General features: G+C 48.0%; 1 protein-coding gene across 1 annotated transcript; it reads left to right on the top strand.

Annotated features, from left to right (window-relative positions):
- The first annotated feature begins 685 nt into the window (after positions 1-685).
- LOC100600690 (succinate dehydrogenase [ubiquinone] flavoprotein subunit, mitochondrial-like) lies at positions 686-20,823 on the top strand. The gene is given in 12 exon segments (XM_030808599.1): positions 686-771; positions 4,699-4,747; positions 4,750-4,784; positions 5,510-5,671; positions 6,571-6,714; positions 7,027-7,191; positions 8,874-9,067; positions 11,556-11,751; positions 12,888-13,012; positions 13,014-13,057; positions 17,152-17,270; positions 20,629-20,823. Coding segments are annotated over 12 exon segments (1,491 nt in total). The 5' UTR covers positions 686-708.
- The last annotated feature ends 1,158 nt before the right edge of the window (positions 20,824-21,981 follow it).

The following is a 21,981-nucleotide window of genomic DNA, read 5'->3' as shown; positions in this document are numbered from 1 at the left end:
CAAAATCAGAAAGGCATATAAGCCAAAGGGATCTGCCCAGCTTTCAAAGCTGACCACAGCTGTGCGCAGTGGCCCTGTCCGTAATCCCCGCACTTGGGGAGGCCGAGGAGGGAGGATCGCTTGAGGCCACAAGTTCGAGACCAGCCCGGGCAATAGCAAGATCCCGCCTCTACAAAAAATTTAAAAATTAGCCGGAAACCAGAGGCTGGGGACAGGGCTGAGGATCGCTGCCGCCCCTTGGAGGCGGGAGACCGAGGGTCACTCCTGGTCACTAGAGGCCAGAGGCCCCGGACTGCTCCCGCCCACCTCAGCGGACGAGCGCCGCCCCTCCCACCCCATTCCCTGCGGTCTGAACGTTCAGACCCTCTCGGTCTGGGAGATCCCGGAGAACCACCCACGGGGCTTTTAAAAATGTTGGTGCTCAACACCTCCCCGGAATAGGGCCCGCCCTATCTCGGTCGGGGAGCGCGGGGCCTCCGTGTCCACCCAGCGCCACCGTCCGCGGGTCCGCTTTGCGCAGGCGCGGCTTCCCCCTTAGCCCCCGCCCCGGGCGCGACGTGCTGCGCAGGCGCGATGTCCCCCACTACCGCCCCGCCCCTTGACCCGGGCGTGGTGCGCAGGCGGGGTTTCCCGCCGGCTCTGCGCGGTGTGGTGCGCAGGCGCAGTCTGCGCGGGGAGTGGCGGGACTGCGCGGCGGCGACTACAGACATGTCGGGGGTCCGGGGCCTGTGGCGGATGCTGAGCGCTCGGCGCCTGGTGCGGGTCAAGGCGGTGAGTCCCTGCCGCGGACCGGGGCGGGGCAGGCGGGGGGCGAGGCGGCGGTAGTAGCGGGACGGTCCCCAGTGGGTCCGAGCGGAGCGGGCGCCGGGGTCCCCGCGCCCCCCTGCCCGGCGATCGGGAAGGGGCTGGGAGAGCCCTGGGCCGGTGCGAGGGGGAGCCGCGGGGCGTACTCGGGGGCCTGGGGAGCTCGGTCCTTAGCAGGTAGTCCGCGTCCCGGTGAAGGTCACGAGCCCGCGGGCTTGCTGGGCGTCCCCTCCGCCGCCTTGGTCCGGGCCTGGGGTCCGGCGACCTCGCGGGCTGAGGTAGCTCCTCGCCTCAGTGCCTGGCGGGTGGACTCGGGGAGGAGTCGTGTCTGCCCAAGGTCACCGGGGTGGAGCCCTGGCTGGGCTGGGCCTTTGCCGCCCTCTGTGCGGGTTGTCCCGAGGGGCCGCCCGCAGCCCGTGGGGGGGGCTGGCGGGGCGGGTGAAACCGCCCGGGTGGGTGCGAGGCGTGGCCGGGCTGGGCCGGGTGGGCGTCCGGTGGGAAGCGCGGCGCGCCCGAGCTTGGGCTTGCAGTTCCCCTTTCCAGAAAGCGCAAATCTGTGCATGTCCACTTCGAGACCTTGTAAGTTAAGGGTCTCCACTTTGGGTCCTGTTTGGTGGCCCTTGTGCCACCAAAAATGTGCCCGTGTTTAAAAGCAGCTGTGCCAGTGTTTCAAAATCAGACGGAGAGCTTAGGGCATTGACCGAGCGAGGACGCCGGGACCTGTGCTTGCCTGTGCGCTGAGTGCCTCGAGGGCCGGGCTCGGTTTAGTCCAGTGATGGTCAGGGTTCCACTTCCCTGAGGCCTTGCTCTCTGAGTTTCTCTGAATGTGCCCTCTACGATTGCATCATCAGAGTCGGCCTTCTAGGGTTTTATTTAATCAAGCTAAATTGGATAGGTTTAGTTGTTCGGTTCTTTTAAATGGACTTACCCACCCACCTCCTTAATTACAAAGTAATTTTAAATTGCAGAGTAAAAATCTCAGTAGGAACCAAGGCATTCAGCAATATTGATTTGAACTATGCCTTTAATTGTGCAGTTTTCTCCTTTTTGAAATAGCTATTAAAAATCTCTTTGAATTAAATGTGAGGATTAGTCATACAGCCATCCTGTCAACATCAGAAAGCATGTAAACCGTTCTAGTGTGTTGCTGTGGTTGGTGCTGACTGAGCAGAGACCCCCGCCGCCCTCTTGGGCTCTTAAGAGCTGCTAGGAGGGCGTCCACAAGCAGGAAGTAAAGCCCATGGTCAGTGGGGCTTTTTAGGGGAAATGGTAGCTTGTGATTGGAGAAAAGCTAGAGCTAGTGCCTTTGTCCTCAACCCAGATGGTGCCCAGTGTTCCTTCTGCAGACTAAGACCCCAGGCACCTCAGACAAGATGGCAAGATAGCAAAATGGAACCAAAATTTAGTCTTGGGTTTTGTAAAAGTCTTTGTATCTTGATGAAGGTAGCTTTTCCTACAGAATGTCTTGCGTTTTTAGATTCCTCGTTGGCTGCTTTTGTAATTGTGTAGGTTGTACATGCAGACTAGCTTCTTGCTCACGATTTATAGGTGCATTTTATTCGATGAGGACGCCTTACTTTGCTAGATTTCGGATATTAATGTCTCTGCACTTCTTACTTTTCCCCCTCCACCTCCTGATTCAGTCATCTGAAATTCTGTATTGTTAAGCAAGGTCTAAGTATTCCTTTTAGTTATATGTTCCCTATTTTTTTTTCTTAGAGGAAATGTTTGATAGTTTCTCCTAAAAAAATTAATAATTGGCACAAAAGACTAGTTCTGTGTCAAAACTAGTTTTGAGTTTTATCTAAAGACTGACATTGGCTTGAAGCTGGGCTTTCCAGATTCAAAAATCTGCCCCAGATTAGATTTAGAAGCAGAGGGTTAGTGTCCTTTTCCCCAGGGGGATGGCATGATAATTTGTTCAAGATTGTGTTAGAGTAGCTGCCCCTTTTAAGCCAGCTCTGTGTGTGTGTGGTGGGGGGTGGGCAGTGGGTATTCCACCTCGACATCCTAGAAAGAACAAATAAACATTGAGTGATTTCCCTGTTTCTACTTACATTTGGTATAATGTACTGTTTTTATTGGTGCTATTACCTATGTTAATAGGGCACTTTACAAAATTTTCAAGAACGTTTGTATTAAAATTATTTCAAAGACTTCTTTCTTAAAATATGATTTTACTATGTAAAAAATTATATTAAGGTAGAAGAATATTCGTTCTTTCTCATTTTTTTTCTGAAAAAAGAAAAAATTAGCTTATGTCAGTAAAAACAGAGACTAGAAATTAGAGAAATAAAGAATAATTTTTTATCCCACATAATAAGTAATTTCTGAATTGCAAGTATTTCTAAATACTTGACGACATCCCTCACATCCCCTTTTCTGATTGCTGAGTGTATTATTTCCTAAAGCTTTTTTTTTCTTTTCTTTTGTTTTTTGGAGACATTGTCTCTCTCTGTCGCCCAGGCTGGAGTACAGTGGCACAGTCTAGGCTCACTGCAACCTCTGCCTCCTGGGTTCAAGCGATTCTCCTGCCTCAGCTTCCCAAGTAGCTGGGATTACAGGTGCCCGCCACCACGCCCAGCTAATTTTTAGTAGAGAGGGGGTTTCGCCATGTTGGCCAGACTGGACTCGAACTCCTGACTTCAGGTGATCCGCCCACCTTGGCCTCCCAAAATGCTGGGATTACAGGCATGAGCCACCGTGCCCAGCCCCTAAAACTATTCTTTATGATATATTTCTTTTTTTTTTTTTTTTTTTTTTTTTTTTTTGAGACGGAGTCTCGCTCTATCACCCAGGCTGGAGTGCAGTGGCGCAATCTCCGCTCACTGCAAGCTCCGCCTTACGGGTTCACACCATTCTCCTGCCTCAGCCGCCCGAGTAGCTGGGACTACAGGCGCCCGCCACCATGCCCGGCTACTTTTTTTTTTTTTTGTATTTTTTAATAGAGACGGGGTTTCACCATGTTTGCTAGGATGGTCTCGATCTCCTGACCTCGTGATCCGCCCGCCTCGGCCTCCCAAAGTGCTGGGATTACAAGCGTGAGCCACCACGCCCGGCCTATGATATTTCTGAGACTATTCAGTGGTCTTCTAAAATGCCACTAGCAGAATGGAAAAGGTATCCCCCGAATGGCTGGCCAACCTTAGCATATGGGACAGTGTTACCTCTCTTACATAGAGCCACTAAAAACTAAACACTAAAACGAGTTTTCTTGAGTAAAGGTTTCTAAGATGGAAAATTTAAGCAGTGAGATATGTCAAGTTGTAGACGTTGGCCAGGAAAAAGCCAGGAGCAGCCAGGCAGGGGAGAGTGTGCATCCGACATCCTCCTGTGTCATGAAGGTATGACAGCTCTTCCCTCTGGGCTGTCAGCTTTTACTGTTCCAGGATACAGATCTCCTGATTCAGTGTCCAGTGCCTTTTGAACTGACCGCAAGCCCTCATGGACGATTGGAACTGTAGTGTGGAAAGGGCTCTGATGGTGCCAGTTAAAATGCTTCATTATTTGCAAAATACCACATACAGTAATACGATATAGATGTCTTTCCCTTCTCCACTAAGTAGCATAAATTAAGACTTTACAGAGGAAGTGTGCCTTTTTCATTTCGTATCTGAGTCAGTGAGTGTCCTGTTTGGAAACAAGCTTTATCCTGGTTTTCTAGAGTGCCAAGTCAGGGTGGAAAGGAGGACCTGGGGCTCAGTCCTTCGTTGCCCCTTGGGCTGCCCTTCAGGGTTAAGTAGAGGGTCCCAGCTGAGCTTTCTGGATGCACAGGAGCACCTGGATACATAAGAAGGTGAACAGTTTGCAGGGGGAAATCTGAATTACTATCCCCCACAGCATTTGTTCCTTCAGGACACTAACCCTCTGGCTCTGTGTCTTCTGTGTCTCCAGTGGCCAACAGTGTTGCAAACAGGAACCCGAGGTTTTCACTTCACTGTTGAAGGAACAAGAGGGCATCTGCTAAAGTTTCAGATTCCGTAAGTTCATGCTTTCTGTTCCATTATAAATGATTTTTTTGGCTTAGGGGGTAAGGATCTATACCAGTTTGTTTTCATATGAGTCATAGACATAAGAGAAAAATTTCTCATAGGTATCCAGTGCATGCTGAAGTTATTTTCAGTGTAATAATACTTAATTGTAAGTACAAACATAAACATAGATGTTAACATTTTTACTTGTATCTCTTATGTATCCATAAACTAGATTTAAATTTAGGTCAAGTAAAGGAATAAAATGAACAGTATCTGCTGTGATAGATGATAAAATCCTACTGAAAATAGGACCGTGGGGCCCTTCCGGTGTGGGTTCCTTGGTGTTGAGTGTGCCTGTTCTCTCTCTGTTGGAAAACTGAAACTTGCTGAGAAGTTCTTTTCTCATAAGCTCACAATAGCGACTGAATACTCCTTGGCACCTTCTCAGGCATAAGCATAGGCACGGCCCTGAAGTAGAGTTGTGGTCCTCAGTCTGATCCCATGGGATAGACCCTCTACCATTCATAGAATCTGATTGTCAGTCCCTTCTCCAGGTGTGAATGTGCCCACCTCTCCCCGCACTGTTCAGGGCTCAGCCCCAGGACAGGATGGAGGCCCTGTGTGCCCAGCAGTTGCTCCTTTTATGTTTGTCAGGCTCTTTCACTGTCACAAGAGTCTTCATGTTTGGCATAGTGGAACATGTGATTGACAGGTGAATTTTTCTTTTCCAGATTTCTGCTCAGTATCCAGTAGTGGACCATGAATTCGACGCAGTGGTGGTAGGCGCTGGAGGGGCAGGCTTGCCAGCTGCATTTGGCCTTTCTGAGGCGGGGTTTAATACAGCGTATGTTACAAAGCTGTTTCCTACCAGGTCACACACTGTTGCGGCGCAGGTGAGAGAAAGGTGCCCCACCGTGCTCTCACTCCGTGCAGGTCCTGCGCAGCTTCGCATTTTCTACCTGGGGAGGCTCCTGCCTCCTCCCCGTGCCAGCCACATGGCCTCTTGCTGTGCCTTACTCACTGAGCTCACCCTCTCAGGGGTCTCTCCCTGGAGCCTCTTCCCTGGGGACTTTGAAGGGCGGGAGCCTTGTTGTCACTCTTAATTGAGACTCCAGTCACACTTGGGTTTTCTGTGACCATCTCGCCTGCTACCCTCCCCACCCACCCCCGCCGCCCCAACACGTTAAGAAAAGGAGATCATCTAAAGAGGAGGAATCAGAGTTTAGGTTGGGGAAGAAAATGGCAAGGGTTTCATTTGTCCCTGTGCTGCTGTCTTCCGGGACTCTCTGAGGGGTAAGACGGTGGTGGGCACATACAGCCAAAGGAAGTAGGGGTACAGGGAAGTGTGACTATGAGTGTGGAGTTTATTACTTGGCAGGAGGCACTTCTAATCTTTAACACATGCCCGTAAATGCCATTGGGAAGATTTGTTAATAAAACTCTCTGGAAAGATTTGTTGAGTACCTTTTCTGTGCCAGGTAATGTTAGGTAATAAGCATATTACAGGTAGCCTTTCACTCACTGCTGCAGTCAGCCCTTCCTGGAGTTCCCTGTGTCTCCACCACACAGATGAGGAGACTGAGGCTAAGGGATGGAACGACTGGGCGAGTCAGGGAGGGGTTGTGATCTGGGATCTGTCAGGCCTCGCTGCTCCTCTGCTGAGGTCAGCCCTCACTGGAGTCACCGTGTGAGTAGTTGGCTTTCTCTGAATCCCCCAGTGGGTGGATTTGGGCCTGGAAGAGAAAGCTGGGGCTCCTGTTTGTGGCTCGTAAGGAGTGGTTGGTGTCTCCAGGGAGGAATCAATGCTGCTCTGGGGAACATGGAGGAGGACAACTGGAGGTGGCATTTCTACGACACCGTGAAGGGCTCCGACTGGCTGGGGGACCAGGATGCCATCCACTACATGGTGGAGCAGGCCCCCGCTGCCGTGGTCGAGGTGATGGGTGGGAGGCTCTGGGTGCTCTTGTGGTCTGTTTCTAGTACAAGAGTCTGGGAAAAAATGTAAGCAATTGAGGCAGATGTGGCAGCCGAAAGAATGGTGATTAGCAAAGCTCACAAGAGAAGTCTTTGTCCGTCATGAACTATGCATTACATGTAACAAGAAAAGCTTCTCTTTGATGAAGTGTTGACATGTTCATAAAATAGTTTACTTTGGGTTTGCAGATTTGTGTTAAAGTTGTTTAGTGTAGATTAGTTGTGAATATCTTGACTCCTTTAAGGTAATAAGGTTTTTGTTTATCTTTCACAGCTAGAAAATTATGGCTTGCCATTTAGCAGAACTGAAGATGGGAAGATTTATCAGCGTGCATTTGGTGGACAGAGCCTCAAGTTTGGAAAGGGCGGGCAGGCCCGTTGGTGCTGCTGTGTGGCTGATCGGACTGGCCACTCAATATTGCACACCTTATACAGGAGGGTAAGGCCACCCCCGGTCCACCTGAGACAGGACACGTAGTGCTGGGGCTTATGGTGACAGCGGGGAATGGGTTAGCCTGCCCAGTGAGTCAGCCAGAGATTACATAAAAAGCAACAGAGAACAGCGGTGTGGGACACATGCAGTGACTGTTGATGTGACAGGACCAGACATGTGCCTTGAGGAGCTGCCCCTAAGGCAATGTGTGACTTCTTGCATCTATTTTGGAAAGTTGAATTGATAATCTTCTATACCAGGTTTTAACTTGGGATATGTGACACTCCTGGACTTCTCTGGGTTTTCTGACCTGTGGACAATGGAGACCCCTGAAGTGGTGCTGAAGGACCAGACCTGTGTCTTCTCTTTCTCTGTCAGTGTCAGCTTTCTGATCCCTGGAAGGGATGAAAATAAGAAATGAATTTGTTGTAGGTTTTTTTTTTTTAATTTGTTTAGAGATGGGGTCTTGCTCTGTTGCCCAGGCTGGAGTGCAGTGGAGCAATCTAGACTCACTGCAGCCTTTGTCTCCCAGGCTCAAACGATTCTTCCACCTCAGCCTCCGAAACAGCTGGGACTACAGGCATGTGTTACCATGTCCAGCTAATTTTCGAGGGTGTTTTTGTTTTTGGTAGAGACGGGGTGTCACCATTTTAAGCCCAGGCTGGTCTCAAACTCCAGGGCTTAGGCGATCCTCCTGCCTCGGCCCCTCAGGGTGCTGGGATTATAGCCATGAGCCACTGCACCTGGCCTGTTGTATTTTTTATTACTGTTTTTAATCAGTAAGATGTCACTGAGCCCCTGAATTCCTTCTGTGATTTGCTTAGAGCTCCACTTCTCATGCTTTGTCTTCAATATGTGAGAAGTAACCACAGAAAAAAGAGCGTTGAAACTTAGAAAATCAAAAGACAGGTGAGATGCAAGAATCACATTCTTGTTTTGAAAGCAAGATTGCCCTTTTTGTATAGAAATAAAAATTGTAGTTTTTGAAATACATTTAGTTTAGGGTTTTTGATCTCCTTTGTTAAAATTCGAGAGCTTGGCACGCCGTGTTTCTCATCGCACCGAGGAGTCACAGAGCTGCTGTTTGGAGCACAGGCCGCCGGACTTCCCAGGTTTGGGTTTGAGCTCTGTCCTCAGCTGCATGACTGGATGTTACCAAGCATTAATTTGCTTGTCACTGAGAAAGGGGGTCGTACACCCAGAGTTGTTGTAAGACTTAAATGAGTTTAATATGTGGAAAGCAGCTAGAACTGCCCATAGCAAGTGCAGTGTAAATATTAACTAAAATAATCATTATTACTGTCCTTGCCACTGTTTGGGTAACTTAGATATGAATTCTCCAAGCTAGTATTCTTAACTAGTCACCACAGTATCATAGTGCAAAAGAATGTTCAAAAATTAAAACAAGATTTGAGGCATCCAACGTACACGCGGCTGTAATCAGAGTGTTGGCCAGAGGTCTGTGGGCCGGCCTTTCTCCTCTCTGGGGACGCCGCTCTGCCCCAGCCTCTGCTGCAGCTGTCAGCCTTGTCCGTGCTTTTTGTTATCCAGACTTTCCACTGTATCTTAGCTGTTCTTTCTATTCAGTTTTGCATATAATGCCTTCTGCATATCTTTTTCGTCTCTCCCCCAAAAAGTATCTTGAAAAAAAAATAATGCGTTTGAAATAGAGACCTAGCAATTGTTAGGTTATAAATGTGTGGTTTTTTGCGGGCACACGTGGTGCTGGTTGTCTCATTACGGAAGGATGTCGTGGAGAGGGAGGCATTCTCATTAACAGTCAAGGCGAAAGGTTTATGGAGCGATACGCCCCTGTCGCGAAGGACCTGGCGTCTAGAGATGTGGTGTCTCGGTCGATGACTCTGGAGATCCGCGAAGGAAGGTGCGTGTGATTTACCACCAGCATTGTCCGAGCGGGCACACGGGCCAGGGTTGCTTCTGTGAGTTTCAGCACCGCTCGCCCTCACCTTCGTGTGCAGGGACGTGTGCACAGCCACCTCTCTGAGCTGCCGGGAGGCGTCTGTTAGTCTGTGATATTTTCCTAAAGACCTAATTTTGAAAATTTTAGCTAGTTTCTCAAATCTGTGGAACAGAGTTTCTCTTAGTGTGTGTGAGTATGTGACGGAGTATGGGAGAGAGAGACACACACCCAACCTGAAGTCAGTATGTGAGCCTTGGGTGTCGTGTCTGATACCCACAGATGTTTTTCGGCAGCTTTCAAAGTGTGGGGGTTATTTGGCTTTCAGTAAGACAATTTGCAGCTCTTTTTTTTTTTTTAGTTTTATTTTATCATTATTATACTTTAAGTTTTAGGGTACATGTGCACAATGTGCAGGTTTGTTACATATGTATACATGTGCCATGTTGGTGTGCTGCACCCATTAACTCATCATTTAACATTAGGTATATCTCGTAATGCTATCCCTCCCCCCTCCCCCCACCCCACAACAGTCCCTGGAGTGTGATGTTCCCCTTCCTCTGTCCATGTGTTCTCATTGTGCAATTCCCACCTATGAGTGAGAACATGCGGTGTTTGGTTTTTTGTCCTTGCGATAGTTTACTGAGAATGATGACTTCCAGTTTCACCCATGTCCCTACAAAGGACATGAACTCATCAATTTTTATGGCTGCATAGTATCCCATGGTGTATATGTGCCACATTTTCTTAATCCAGTCTATCGTTGGACATTTGGGTTGGTTCCAAGTCTTTGCTATTGTGATTAGTGCCGCAATAAACATACACGTGCATGTGTCTTTATAGCAGCATGATTTATAGTCCTTTGGGTATATACCCAGTAATGGGATGGCTGGGTCAAATGGTATTTCTAGTTCTAGATCCCTGAGGAATCGCCACACTGACTTCCACAATGGTTGAACTAGTTTACAGTCCCACCAGCAGTGTAAAAGTGTTCCTATTTCTCCACATCCTCTCCAGTACCTGTTGTTTCCTGACTTTTTAATGATGGCCATTCTAACTGGTATGAGGTGGTATCTCATTGTGGTTTTGATTTGCATTTCTATGATGGCCAGTGATGATGAGCACTTTTTCATGTGTTTTTTGGCTGCATAAATGTCTTCTTTTGAGAAGTGTCTGTTCATGTCGTTCGCCCACTTTTTGATGGGGTTGTTTGTTTTTTTCTTGTAAATTTGTTTGAGTTCATTGTAGATTCTGGATATTAGCCCTTTGTCAGATGAGTAGGTTGTGAAAATTTTCTCCCGTTTTATAGGTTACCTGTTCACTCTGATGGTAGTTTCTTTTGCTGTGCAGAAGCTCTTTAGTTTAATTAGATCCCATTTGTCAATTTTGGCTTTTGTTGCCATTGCTTTTGGTGTTTTAGACATGAAGTCCTTGCCCATGCCTGTGTCCTGAATGGTAATGCCTAGGTTTTCTTTTAGGGTTTTTATGGTTTTAGGTCTAACATAATAAGTCTTTAATCCATCTTGAATTAATTTTTATATAAGGTGTAAGGAAGGGATACAGTTTCAGCTTTCTACATATGGCTAGCCAGTTTTCCCAGCACCATTTATTAAATAGGGAATCCTTTCCCCATTGCTTGTTTTTGTCAGGTTTGTCAAAGATCAGATAGGGCCTGACCCTGTGCTTTAATGTAATGACGATTGCAAAATATCTGCCGGTATGGCGTTTCAAGGTTTTACATTTTTATATTAAAAAAAGAGAAGTCAGATGGTTTTTTGGAGTATGGTGGCCCTCCGTATCCATCGGTTCCACATGTGTGGTTTCAACCAACTATGTATTGAAAATAAAATTGCATCCTTACAAATATGCAGACTTTTTTTCCTTGTCATTGTTCCCTAAACAACACAGTGTAACAACTATTTACTAGCATTTACATTGTATTAGGTACTATGAGTAATCCTGGAGTTGCTGTAAAACTTAAATGTAAAACTTTAAATGAGGATGATTTAGAATATAGAGGAGGATGTGCATAGGTTATATGCAAATACTCTCCTATTTTATATTAGGGACTTGAGCATCCACGGATTTTGGTATCCGTGGGGGTGCTGGACCCAACCTGCCATGGATACGCAGGGACGACTGTATTTGGCATAGAGGCCTTTCTAGTGCACTTACCAAGGACAGCCACAGCAGGCTGTGATCGCTGAGACGAGTGTGAGTTCAGTGAGGGCAGAGTTTTGTTCTGGTTCTCAGCTGTGTCCCAGCACCTGGGATTGTCCCTGGCACATGGTAGATGCTTAGAAAAGATTTGATGAGAGGGTGACCATACATGAGGGGAAATTTTCCTCAGTATCAAAACATGTTGAAACTCACGTGCTTCCAAGATGACATATTCTCAGGTCTCCTGCCGTTGCCGTTCTCTGCCTTATGTGATGGTGTTCTGTCTTACCAGAGGCTGTGGCCCTGAGGAAGATCACGTCTACCTGCAGCTGCACCATCTACCTCCAGAGCAGCTGGCCACGCGCCTGCCCGGCATTTCAGAGACAGCCATGATCTTCGCTGGCGTGGACGTCACGAAGGAGCCAATCCCTGTCCTCCCCACCGTGCATTATAACATGGATGGCATTCCCACCAGCTACAAGGGGCAGGTGATGGTGCTGGCTCTTCTCCCACAGCTGGAAAGACGGCTGGGACGACGGGGCCCACCTCGCAGTTGTCTCTTTAGATCTTAGAGGAAAAGACCGTTGTTTTCTTCAAGAAAGTACTGTATTGTTTTCTAGATCGCACTTTAAATTTCTATTACTGGAGGATGGAGGGGGGCTTAGTAATTTATTCCTCCTTAGTAAACTGTCATAGATACATCATTTGCAGCTTTTTCCATTTTATAATTACTTTCCTATATGATCTTGTGTTATTTCTAATGATCTTATACATCGAGGGATCTTTATAATTCCTATTTCTAATGATCTTGTACATTGAGGGATCTTTATAATTCATACCTTTGAGTGGTTTGCGGTTCACACAGAGCTTGTCAATCACTTAGCCTCCTTGTTGGGCGAGGTGGGTGGAAGCTGTTACTTTCCCTGCATAGATGAAGAGGTGAACAGGGGGTAGAAGAGTCTGGAACATCAGTCTCCCCTGCTGATGTTCCTCCACCTGCCGTGCTCCTGGGTCCGAGCCGGAGCACAGGTGGTGAGGGCCTCGGGAACATGGGACACGAGGGAGAGTCGCAGATGCTGACATTGGAGGTCCTCTGACCTGCTTGTAACAGCAGGTGCTCAGGGGCAGAGGGGAAACTGGGGGATACATTTGGAAGTTTCCCTCTGAAGAAGAGTAGCTATGGTCCTTATTTCCTTCTCAGATACGGTCTTTACTTCCCTCTCTTTGTTTCTTGGAGATGGAGACTCACTCTGTCGCTTAGGCTGGAGTGCAATGGCGCAATCTCGGCTCACTGCAACCTCCGCCTCCCAGGTTCAAGCGATTCTTCTGCCCCAGCCTCCCAAGTAGCTGGGATTACAGGCACCCGCCATCATGCCTGGCTAATTTTTGTACTTTGAGTTGAAACGGGGTTTCACCATGTTAGCCAGACAGGTCTTGAACCCCTGAACTCAGGTGATCCACCCGCCTCAGCCTCCCAAAGTGCTGGGATTACAGACGTGAGCCACCATGCCTGGCCTACTTCCCTCTCTTTCTCTGACCCGTAGCACAGACACCCTGTTGAGGGAGGTGGGCTTGTGGAGGAATGGGCACCTTGACATTTCACCTGAAATCTTCCTTTCCACAGGTCCTGAGGCATGTGAATGGCCAGGATCAGATTGTGCCCGGCCTGTACACCCGTGGGGAGGCCGCCTGTGCCTCCGTACATGGTGCCAACCGCCTCGGGGCAAACTCGCTGTTGGACCTGGTTGTCTGGTCAGGCATGTGCCCTGAGCATCGAAAAGTCATGCAGGCCTGGTAAGTGTTTTCTTCAGGAGCCAGACTATTTGAGAAGGGCAGGAGGTTAGTCTTCTTTCTTTTTTTTGAGACAGGGTCAGCCCAGGCTGGAGTGCAGTGGCACAGTCATAGCAGCCTCAACCTCCCGAGCTCAAGCAGTCCTGAACACCTCAACCTTCAGAGCCCCAAGTAGCTGGGACTGCAGATATGCACCACCACACCTGGCTAATTTTAAAAAATTTTTTTTGTAGAGACAGGGTCTCACAATATTGCCCAGGCTGGTCTTGAATTCCTAGACTCAAACAGTCCTTCTGCCTCAGCTTCCCAAACTATTGGGATTACAGGCATGAGCCACTGCACCCAGCCAGGTTACAAAGCCTTGATTTGTTACTGGAAATTGGCTTAGTGATCATACAGAGGTAGTCTGGGTTTTTTCCCCAGAAGTGATTAAACTGAGAAATCCAGAGATTATATGGTGGTAATGTTGAGACTAGATAGAGGCTGGTTGGGGATCTTAACAGTTAAGGTGACATTTTTGGGGTTACTTTTTTTTTTTTTTTAATTATTTTGCGGTCATTATTTTCTGCTTAGAAAAAGCACTATTAGGAAGTTGTTATTTGTAGGGGAATTTCATTACATATTACTTGCCTGATAAAAATCACTTATTTGCAATGAAATATTTAAAATAGTTGGCATGAATGAATATGTAACTTCTTGGTACTTAGAAAAATAATTTAGGCCATTCTAAAAACAAAGTACAACTAACCTCTATTAGAGGAGAAGGGCTGACTTAGAGTGAACAGGATTCCCACCCTCTACGGACAGATTGGATTTCACTTGCTGGTTTTCTTTTCATGATAGTGTCAAATAACGTGCAGGAAAAGAAATACCATGTGTGGGACTGTGAGTCTTACGTGCACTAAGAACAGGACAGTTAGCATCACTCCCACCTCCAGAGATGTTCACGGTGGTTATCCAGCCTCCTGTGCTCAGAACAGTATGAGGTGGATGAGGCACTGGTGGATGTTTGTGTGGCAAGGATGGTGGGACCCCAGGCCCACGTTCTTCCCGTTACGTTTCTCTGGTGTTAACTGTTTAGCATGATTTCTGCTGTTTTTATAGAACAGGTGCTTTTTGCTCTGTTGAAAAGAGCAAATAAAAGTGAAATAAAAACTAGCACTGCCATAACTTATAAACATGCGCCCTTTTATATCTGTAGTTAGAAAGGTACAGATAGTACTAAAAGGGTAGCTTACTTCAGACACTCTGTCTCTGTGGATCTGACCACAGCCCAGGAGGCCAGCACACGCAGAGCTGGCGTCTTATCCCAAGCCATTGCTGATCATGGGTGGAGGCGGAGTTCAGGTCCGTCGTTCTTGACGCCACAGGTTGTGCTTGTCTCATTCCATAGCCCTGCACTTTGTAGCAGTGAGGACTGATACCACTTCTCTCAGAGCAATGTAGAAATTTTGAGCTTCTCTTTCTTTGAAAATGCAGAAAAGAACATTTTGTAAGAATACCCTATACTTCTGAGAAACTGCTCACACATGCAGCATCTCATGCAGGATGCTGTGGAGTCAGACTCAAAAGGCTGCACACCTGTGGTTCTGTTGATACGACATTCTGGAAAAGGCACATCTAGGGAAGAAAAGGGATTGGTGGTTGCCAGAAGCTGTTTCCTGATTGTGCTGAGACTTAGAGACACAGCTCTGTGTGTGTCAAAATTTGAAAAACCCTACATTAAAAATGATGAGTTTATTTTACTGTATCTTTAAGCTTTAATTTTTAAAAATGAAAAGGAAAGAAAAAATGCTTGTAGCATCCCTACTTCTCCCCCACGCCCCCCCCCAAAAAAAATACATATATATATTTTTAGACATAGTCTCCCTCTGTCGCCCAGGCTGGAGCGCAGTGGTACGATCAGGTGCACGCCACCACATCTGGCTAATTTTTAAAAATGTTTTCTAGGGACAGGGTCTCCCTGTGTTTCCCAGGATGGTCTTGAACTCCTGACCTCAAGTGATCCTCCTGTCTCAGCCTCCCAAAGTGGTTACATGCATCTATACATGCATTGAAATTGGTAGAACTGAGGCTGGGTGCAGTGGCTTGCGCCTATAATCCCACCACTTTGGGAGGCCGAGGCAGGCAGATTGCTTGAGCTGAGGAGTTCAAGACCAGCTTGGGCAAGGTGGTGAAACCCCGTCTCTACCAAAAATACAAAAATTAGCTGGGTATGGTGGCTCACACTTGGGTAGTCCCAGCTACTTGGGAGGCTGAGGTGGGAGGATTGCTGGAGCCTGGAAGGCGGAGGTTGCAGTGAGCCGAGATCACACCACTCCACTCCAGCCTGGGCAACAGAGGGAAGAGACATTGTCTCAAAAAAAAGAAAAGAAAAAATAAATTGTAGAACTGTCCACCAAAAGAAAAAAGTCAATTTTAATGAATGATCCGTTTTTAAAGCATTATAAACAAAAGGAAAAGAAACACCAGCGAGCCTAGAAACATTTGAGCAGACCCTCAAGAGACCCACAGCCTGGGCCCGGGGAGAGGCGGTGCAGACCCTCAGGAGTCCTACGGCCTGGGCCCAGGGAGAGGCGGTGCAGACCCTCGAGACTCACGGCCTGGGCCCGGGGAGAGGCGGTGCAGACCCTCAAGAGACCCACGGCCTGGGCCCCGGGGACAGGCGGTGCAGACCCTCAAGAGACCCACAGCCTGGGCCCGGGGAGAGGCGGTGCAGACCCTCAAGAGACCCACGGCCTGGGCCCGGGGAGAGGCGGTGCAGACCCTCAAGAGACCCACGGCCTGGGCCCGGGGAGAGGCGGTGCAGACCCTCAGGAGACCCACGGCCTGGGCCTGGGGAGAGGTGGTGCAGACCCTCAGGAGACCCACGGCCTGGGCCTGGGGAGAGGCAGTGGGCGGGGCAGGGCCTGTTTGATTCCTGCATTTCATACCTCCTACCTCCTGCATGTGTTACCTATTGAAGAAAATATATATATAATGTTATAAAAAAAAAACTTTACAACTTTTTTCAAGACATCTTGGAAACACAAGAGTTGCAAATCTTGGCCGTGCGTGGTGGCTCACACATGTGATCCCAGCACTTTGTGAGGCCGAGGCAGGTGGCTCACCTGAGGTCAGGAGTTCGAGACCAGCCTGGCCAACATGGTGAAACCCCATCTCTACTGAAAATACAAAAATTAGCCAGGTATGGTGGCGTACTCCTGTAGTCCCAGCTACTCCGGAGTCTGAGGCAGGAGGATTGCCTGAACCAGGAGGTGGAGGTTGCAGTGAGCCAAGATGGTGTCACTGCACTCCAGCCTGGGCTACAGAGCAAAATTCCATCTCAAAAAAAAAAAAATTGCAAATCTTGAAGTATAGGTGAGAGCACACAACAGTCCAAGTCAGCAGGTGACTTTCAAGCACACAGCAGCCACCTTCCTCCCCCAATGTGAAGGACAGTGGGGTGGCCGGCCCCTTGGGACCACCATCTGGAAGGTGTCTTTTTTTCCCCTTAGTGGAGTGACATTTATATACACTTAATGTATGTAAATTTGTATACATTTAATTTTTTTTTGTAAGACAGCGTCTCGCTCTGTTGCCCAGGCTGGAGTGCAGTGGCACGATCTCGGCTCACTGCATCCTCCCCCTTTCAGGTTCAAGCAGTTCTCATGCCAGATAATTAATTTTTGTGTTTTTAGTAGAAATGAGGTTTTACCACGTTGGCCAGGCTGCTCTTGAACTCCTGACCTCGAGTGCTCCACCTACCTCGGCCTCCTACAGTGCTGGGATCACAGGCGTGAGCCACCGCCCCCGGCCTACATTTAATTTTTTAATTTTAAAGATGATTTCTAGTTTATTCACTCTAAGATTATTTAATGGATATCTACTGTGTGCCAACAGTTTTGCGTTTCATGTCTGTTCTTTAAAATTGGCCCCAACTCAACGGATGGCCTCAGATGTAGGGTGGGCTGGCAGTGTGTTAGCTCAGGAGACTTACACAGTTTCCAGGCTCCTTGAGCGGCTGTGCTACATATTTGTATGTCATTCTAAATCCATTTGGTTTTTTGAAACGGTTTTCAAAAGTTAAATTCCAGCTTTTTTTGTTGATGTTTTAGGAGATAAAGTCCCTCCAATTAAACCAAATGCTGGGGAAGAATCTGTCATGAATCTTGACAAATTGAGATTTGCTGATGGAAGCATAAGAACATCGGAACTGCGACTCAGTATGCAGAAGGTAAGAGCCTGGTCTCGCTCTGGAGTGAGCAGGCGGGCTGCATACCTGGCCCTGCACTGGTTTTGTTTTTTAAAAATAGATTTAGGGGGATGCAGGTGCAGTTTTGTGTGGATGTTTTTACTGTGATGTGGTGGAGTCTGGGCTTTTCATGTACCCATCACCCAAGTCGTGTGTGTTGTACCCAGCAGGTAATTGCTCATCCCTACCCCTCCCGCTTTTTGAAGCCCCCAGTCTGTTCCAGTCTGTTAGTCCACTCCGTGTGTCCAGGTGTACTCACCGTTCAGCGCCCACTTCAAGTGAGAATGTGTGACACTTGACCTTCTGAGTCACTTCACTTAGGATAGTGACCTCCGGTTCCATCCGTGTGGCTGCAGAAGACATGATTGCGTTCTTTTTTTGTGGCTGAGTAGTATTTCATGGTATATATGTACCACATTTTCTTCATCCGGTCGTCCGTTGATGGGCACTTAGGTTGATTCCATGACTTTGCTATTGTGACTAGTGCTGCAATAAACATATGAGGCTGCACCAGTATCTGGAGGAAACAGCAGCAGGATGTGCTCCTCACTGTACCAAGAATATGGAAGAGACCAGAAGTGCACTTCTTTTCCACAGAGAAGGTCAGCAGGCTAGGGCAGAATTAGTGACTGCTTAGCATCCAGGACAGCCTTCTGTGGTTCACTCGTGTGTGCTTGGGCGTGACCTCCGTGCCCTGACCGTCGCTGGCTGTCATGGATGAGTCACAGCGTGGAGGAGAGGGAGCCACAGGACCGCCGTAGAAGCTCAGTCCCCAGCAGGGCAGCTTTCTCAGAGGTTTCCTGGAGTTCAACACAACACTGGTGCTTACATCTCAGGCCCAGATATTGATCATGTCATCACGCCTGGCTTCCAGCAGCTCGGAAATGTCTTTAAGCTGGACCTGTTGCTGCCCCTAAATATACTCAGAAGAGAGGGAGAGTGGGCGGCGGGTGGAAAGTGATCTGTGCGGCCTGTGCTGCTGGGAGTCGGTCCAGTAGGACCGTCTGTGATGATGGAAATGTTGAGTGTCTGCCGTCCAGTATGGCAGCCATTAGCCACAGGGGGCTGTGGAGAACCTGATATATAGTCAGTCTAAGAAACTGAATTCCTCTAATAACAAGGATTCTTGTCCAAGAATGAGATCTCTTGACTACTATTTGCAAGAATTTCTGCATATTTTCTGAAAAGAAGTCCATTGCTTTAGTCGTATTCTGAAAGGCATTTGGTGTTAGACACAAGAGAACAGGTTCGCTGCTGACATTTTCAGAGGCCTGTGCCCTTCAGTCTTCAAGTGAGGCTGGGCTTGAGGGAGGCTTTGTGGAAAGGTGAGAAGAACAGCGTGACTAAGGCACAGAAGGCTGAGTGATGCCCTGCAGTGCTTTTGTAGGGTTGGAGGCCAGCTGGGAAAGAAGGAACCATTGCATTAGAGAATGGGAACAGGCCTTAGGATATAGAAATGGCAAATCTGAGATAGTTTGAAGTGAGAATACTAGAAGTGTTCCCACCAAACAAGGTGTGTCTTGGTGCCTGCTGTATCCCAGGCTCCATGAGGTGCTGGAGTCGGCACTGAACAGAGCTTCCTATGCTTGTGGAAATGCATTTCGTTGGGGAAGGGATTTTTCTGCTGACTCTGGCTATTAATAGTAACAATCGAAAAAAGAAATGAGGTACATTGTTGGAAACAGGCCCCCAAATGTGGCCATAAACTGGCCCCCAAACTGGCCATAAACAAAATCTCTGCAGCATGTGACATGCTCATGATGGCCATGACGCCCGTGCCAGAAGGTTGTGGGTTTACCGTAATGAGGGCAAGGAACACTTGGCCCACCCAGAGCAGAAAACCTCTTAAGGCAGTCTTAAACCACAAACAGTAGCATGAGCGATCTGTGCCTTAAGGACATGCTCCTGCTGCAGATAACTAGCCAGACCCATCCCTTTATTTCCCATAAGGGATACTTTTAGTAAGTCTTATCACTGTCTTGCTGTCAGTAAATAACGTGGGTAAATCTCTGTTCAAGTCTCTCAGCTCTGAAGGCTGTGAGACCCCGATTTCCCACTCCACACTCTATATTTCTGTGTGTGTGTCTTTAATTCCTCTACTGCCGCTGGGTTAGGGTTTCCACGACCCAGCTGGTTTCGGCAGTAAATATTGAAAAGGAATAGATACAGTTGCCATTATTTACAGATATAATTTCCAAAAAATTTCCAGAGAATAAACTGAATAACTAACAGAAACACAACAAGAATGTAGTAAGGTGTCTGGATAAGAAATTTGTATCTAAAAATCAGTAGCTTTGCAATGTGCCAGCAGTAATCTGCTCAGACATCAGTAAATATCTCATTCACATTTCAAACAAAAAATTTAAAATGCCTTGAAATACTGTAACCAGAAATATGAAAAAAGGATATGAAAACGTGGCTGCTAAAGGACATGAAAGAATGTAATACTAGATTCTGAGATGCAGTTTTTTTCATTTGTTCTTCCTGAAAAACCATGAGGTTGATGTGCATTACAGTGTTCCAATTATGTATGAGTCTAAGGAGAATCAGATGAAATGTCCAAATTAAACCATGAAGGTGCATTGGTAGAGGAAGAGACAGTTAGGGTCAATGGAGCAAAGCACAGTTAGAGGGAGAAGCAAGGAGGAGGAGGGATCACGGAGGTGGTACCTGTCTGTCCCACAGGAAGCAAAAGCTGACACCCAGTTCCCAGCATACCTACAGTAAACTTCAGGTCCACTGCATAGCACGTTTCTCACCACAGTAAAACTATGAAGGAACTCAGTATACAAGGAGCTTCTACAAAATAGGCAAAAGACAGTAGCCAGATGGGCCAAGGGCCCCAGCCACCCACGCCCCTCCCTCTCCTTGAAGACCTTCCGCTCCAACCCCACCATCAGCAGGGCTCTGCTCAGCTCCTCCTAGTGTGTATCACCACAGGGCTGCTGGCTCGTGTCACGTTGACCACCAGACCCCACGTCAGGAGTCCCACCAGGGGTTGTGGGGAGGCAGCGCTGCCTGGTTGGCCACTGAGCCGTATGGAACATGGTGCCTCACAGGCAGTCTGCTTGGAGTCCTGGACCCCGGCTGTATCCCGCTGGAAAGGATGTGTGTGGGTCTAAGATATGTATGTAATAGAAACATTTATTTATTCAGAAGCTTTAGTCAAAACTTCATTTTTAAATTCAGAGTAATAAACTCAAAGTCTATATTTCCTAATTTTTCTGTTTAATTTACATAAATAAAATGAAATGCAAAACAACAGGTCTACAAGTTAAGCAGTTCTTGGTATGGCTGCTTCTATGGATTAAAAGTTTATGAATAATATTTTGTGCCACAGTCAGTGCAAAATCGTGCTGCTGTGTTCCGTGTGGGAAGCGTGTTGCAAGAAGGTTGTGGGAAAATCAAGCTCTGCAGAGACCTGAAGGACCTGAAGACGTTCAGTCGGGGCGAGCAGACAGCAGGCTCCGTGCACACTGTTGGGCCCTGCCTTCTGCAGGGTGGGCTGGTGTCTGTCCCGTCAGTGCTGACTTAGTTCCATGCTTGCTGTCTGGATGGGTCCTGGCCCTCAGCTATAAAGCCACAACCAGTGACTCCATGGACTAGCAGGCCCAGGCTGACATCTCGGAGGGCCCATGTGGCTGGGTCCTGCCTGCCCCGATGGAACTTTTTGTGTCCCCAGGAATGGTCTGGAACACGGACCTGGTGGAGACCCTGGAGCTGCAGAACCTGATGCTGTGTGCGCCGCAGACCATCAGTGGAGCAGAGGCGTGGAAGGAGTCACGGGGCGCACACGCCAGGGAAGACTACAAGGTGCGCCTTCTCACCACACCCACCTGCACCTGCCTTTTCCTCCCACCTGGGTGGACTCAGCCCCACCCCTGCATTTTCTCTGCATTTTATTTCGTTTCCCCAAAAGTAAATCCAAAAAATGCTTTCTTCCCCCTGGTAACTTTGATCCCTGGGTTCTCGCCATCTTCTGGATCACTGCAACCTTTCCTTGCTTTGGGTCAGCGTCCACTGATGCCAGCAGTGGCATCTCCAAGCCAATGTGATTTGCTGTTAGAAGGCCAAGGTTAGAAGTGCAGCCAGGGGCTGGGCGCAGTGGCTCACGCTTGTAATCCCAGCACTTTGGGAGGCCGAGGCGGGCGGATCATGAGGTCAGGAGATCAAGACCACAGTGAAACCCCGTCTCTACTAAAAATACAAAAAAATTAGCCGGGCGTGGTGGCGGGCGCCTGCAGTCCCAGCTACTCGGAGAGGCTGAGGCAGGAGAATGGCGTGAACCCGGGAGGCGGAGCTTGCAGTGAGCCGAGATCGCGCCACTGCACTCCAGCCCGGGCTGGAGTGCAAGTGAGACTCCGTCTCAAAAAAAAAAAAAAAAGTGCAGCCAGAGTGTCATGACCAGGAAGTAAATGCCAGTTTATTAAATAATGAGTAAGCCACCATTTCAAACCTGCCCTGTGGAGGAAATGCCAGTTTATTAAATAACGAGTAAGCCACCGTTTCAGACCTGCCCTGTGGTTTGGAAAAGGTATTATAGAGCCTGCCCTGTGGTCACTTGTTCTTCAGATGAACTGATTTTTGTGCAGAGCACACATGTTGGATTCTGCCTGCTAAGAGTTTTTCACATATGATAGCAAAAAACCACAGAAAGGGAAGCTTGGGGTGCAAATGCAAGTTCCGGATAAAC

The sequence above is a fragment of the Nomascus leucogenys genome, unplaced genomic scaffold (assembly GCF_006542625.1).
Source record: "Nomascus leucogenys isolate Asia unplaced genomic scaffold, Asia_NLE_v1 000665F_133112_qpd_obj, whole genome shotgun sequence".
NCBI lineage: Eukaryota > Metazoa > Chordata > Mammalia > Primates > Hylobatidae > Nomascus > Nomascus leucogenys.
Note: the sequence above shows the minus strand (reverse complement) of the source record. Positions and strands in the feature narration are given on the sequence as shown.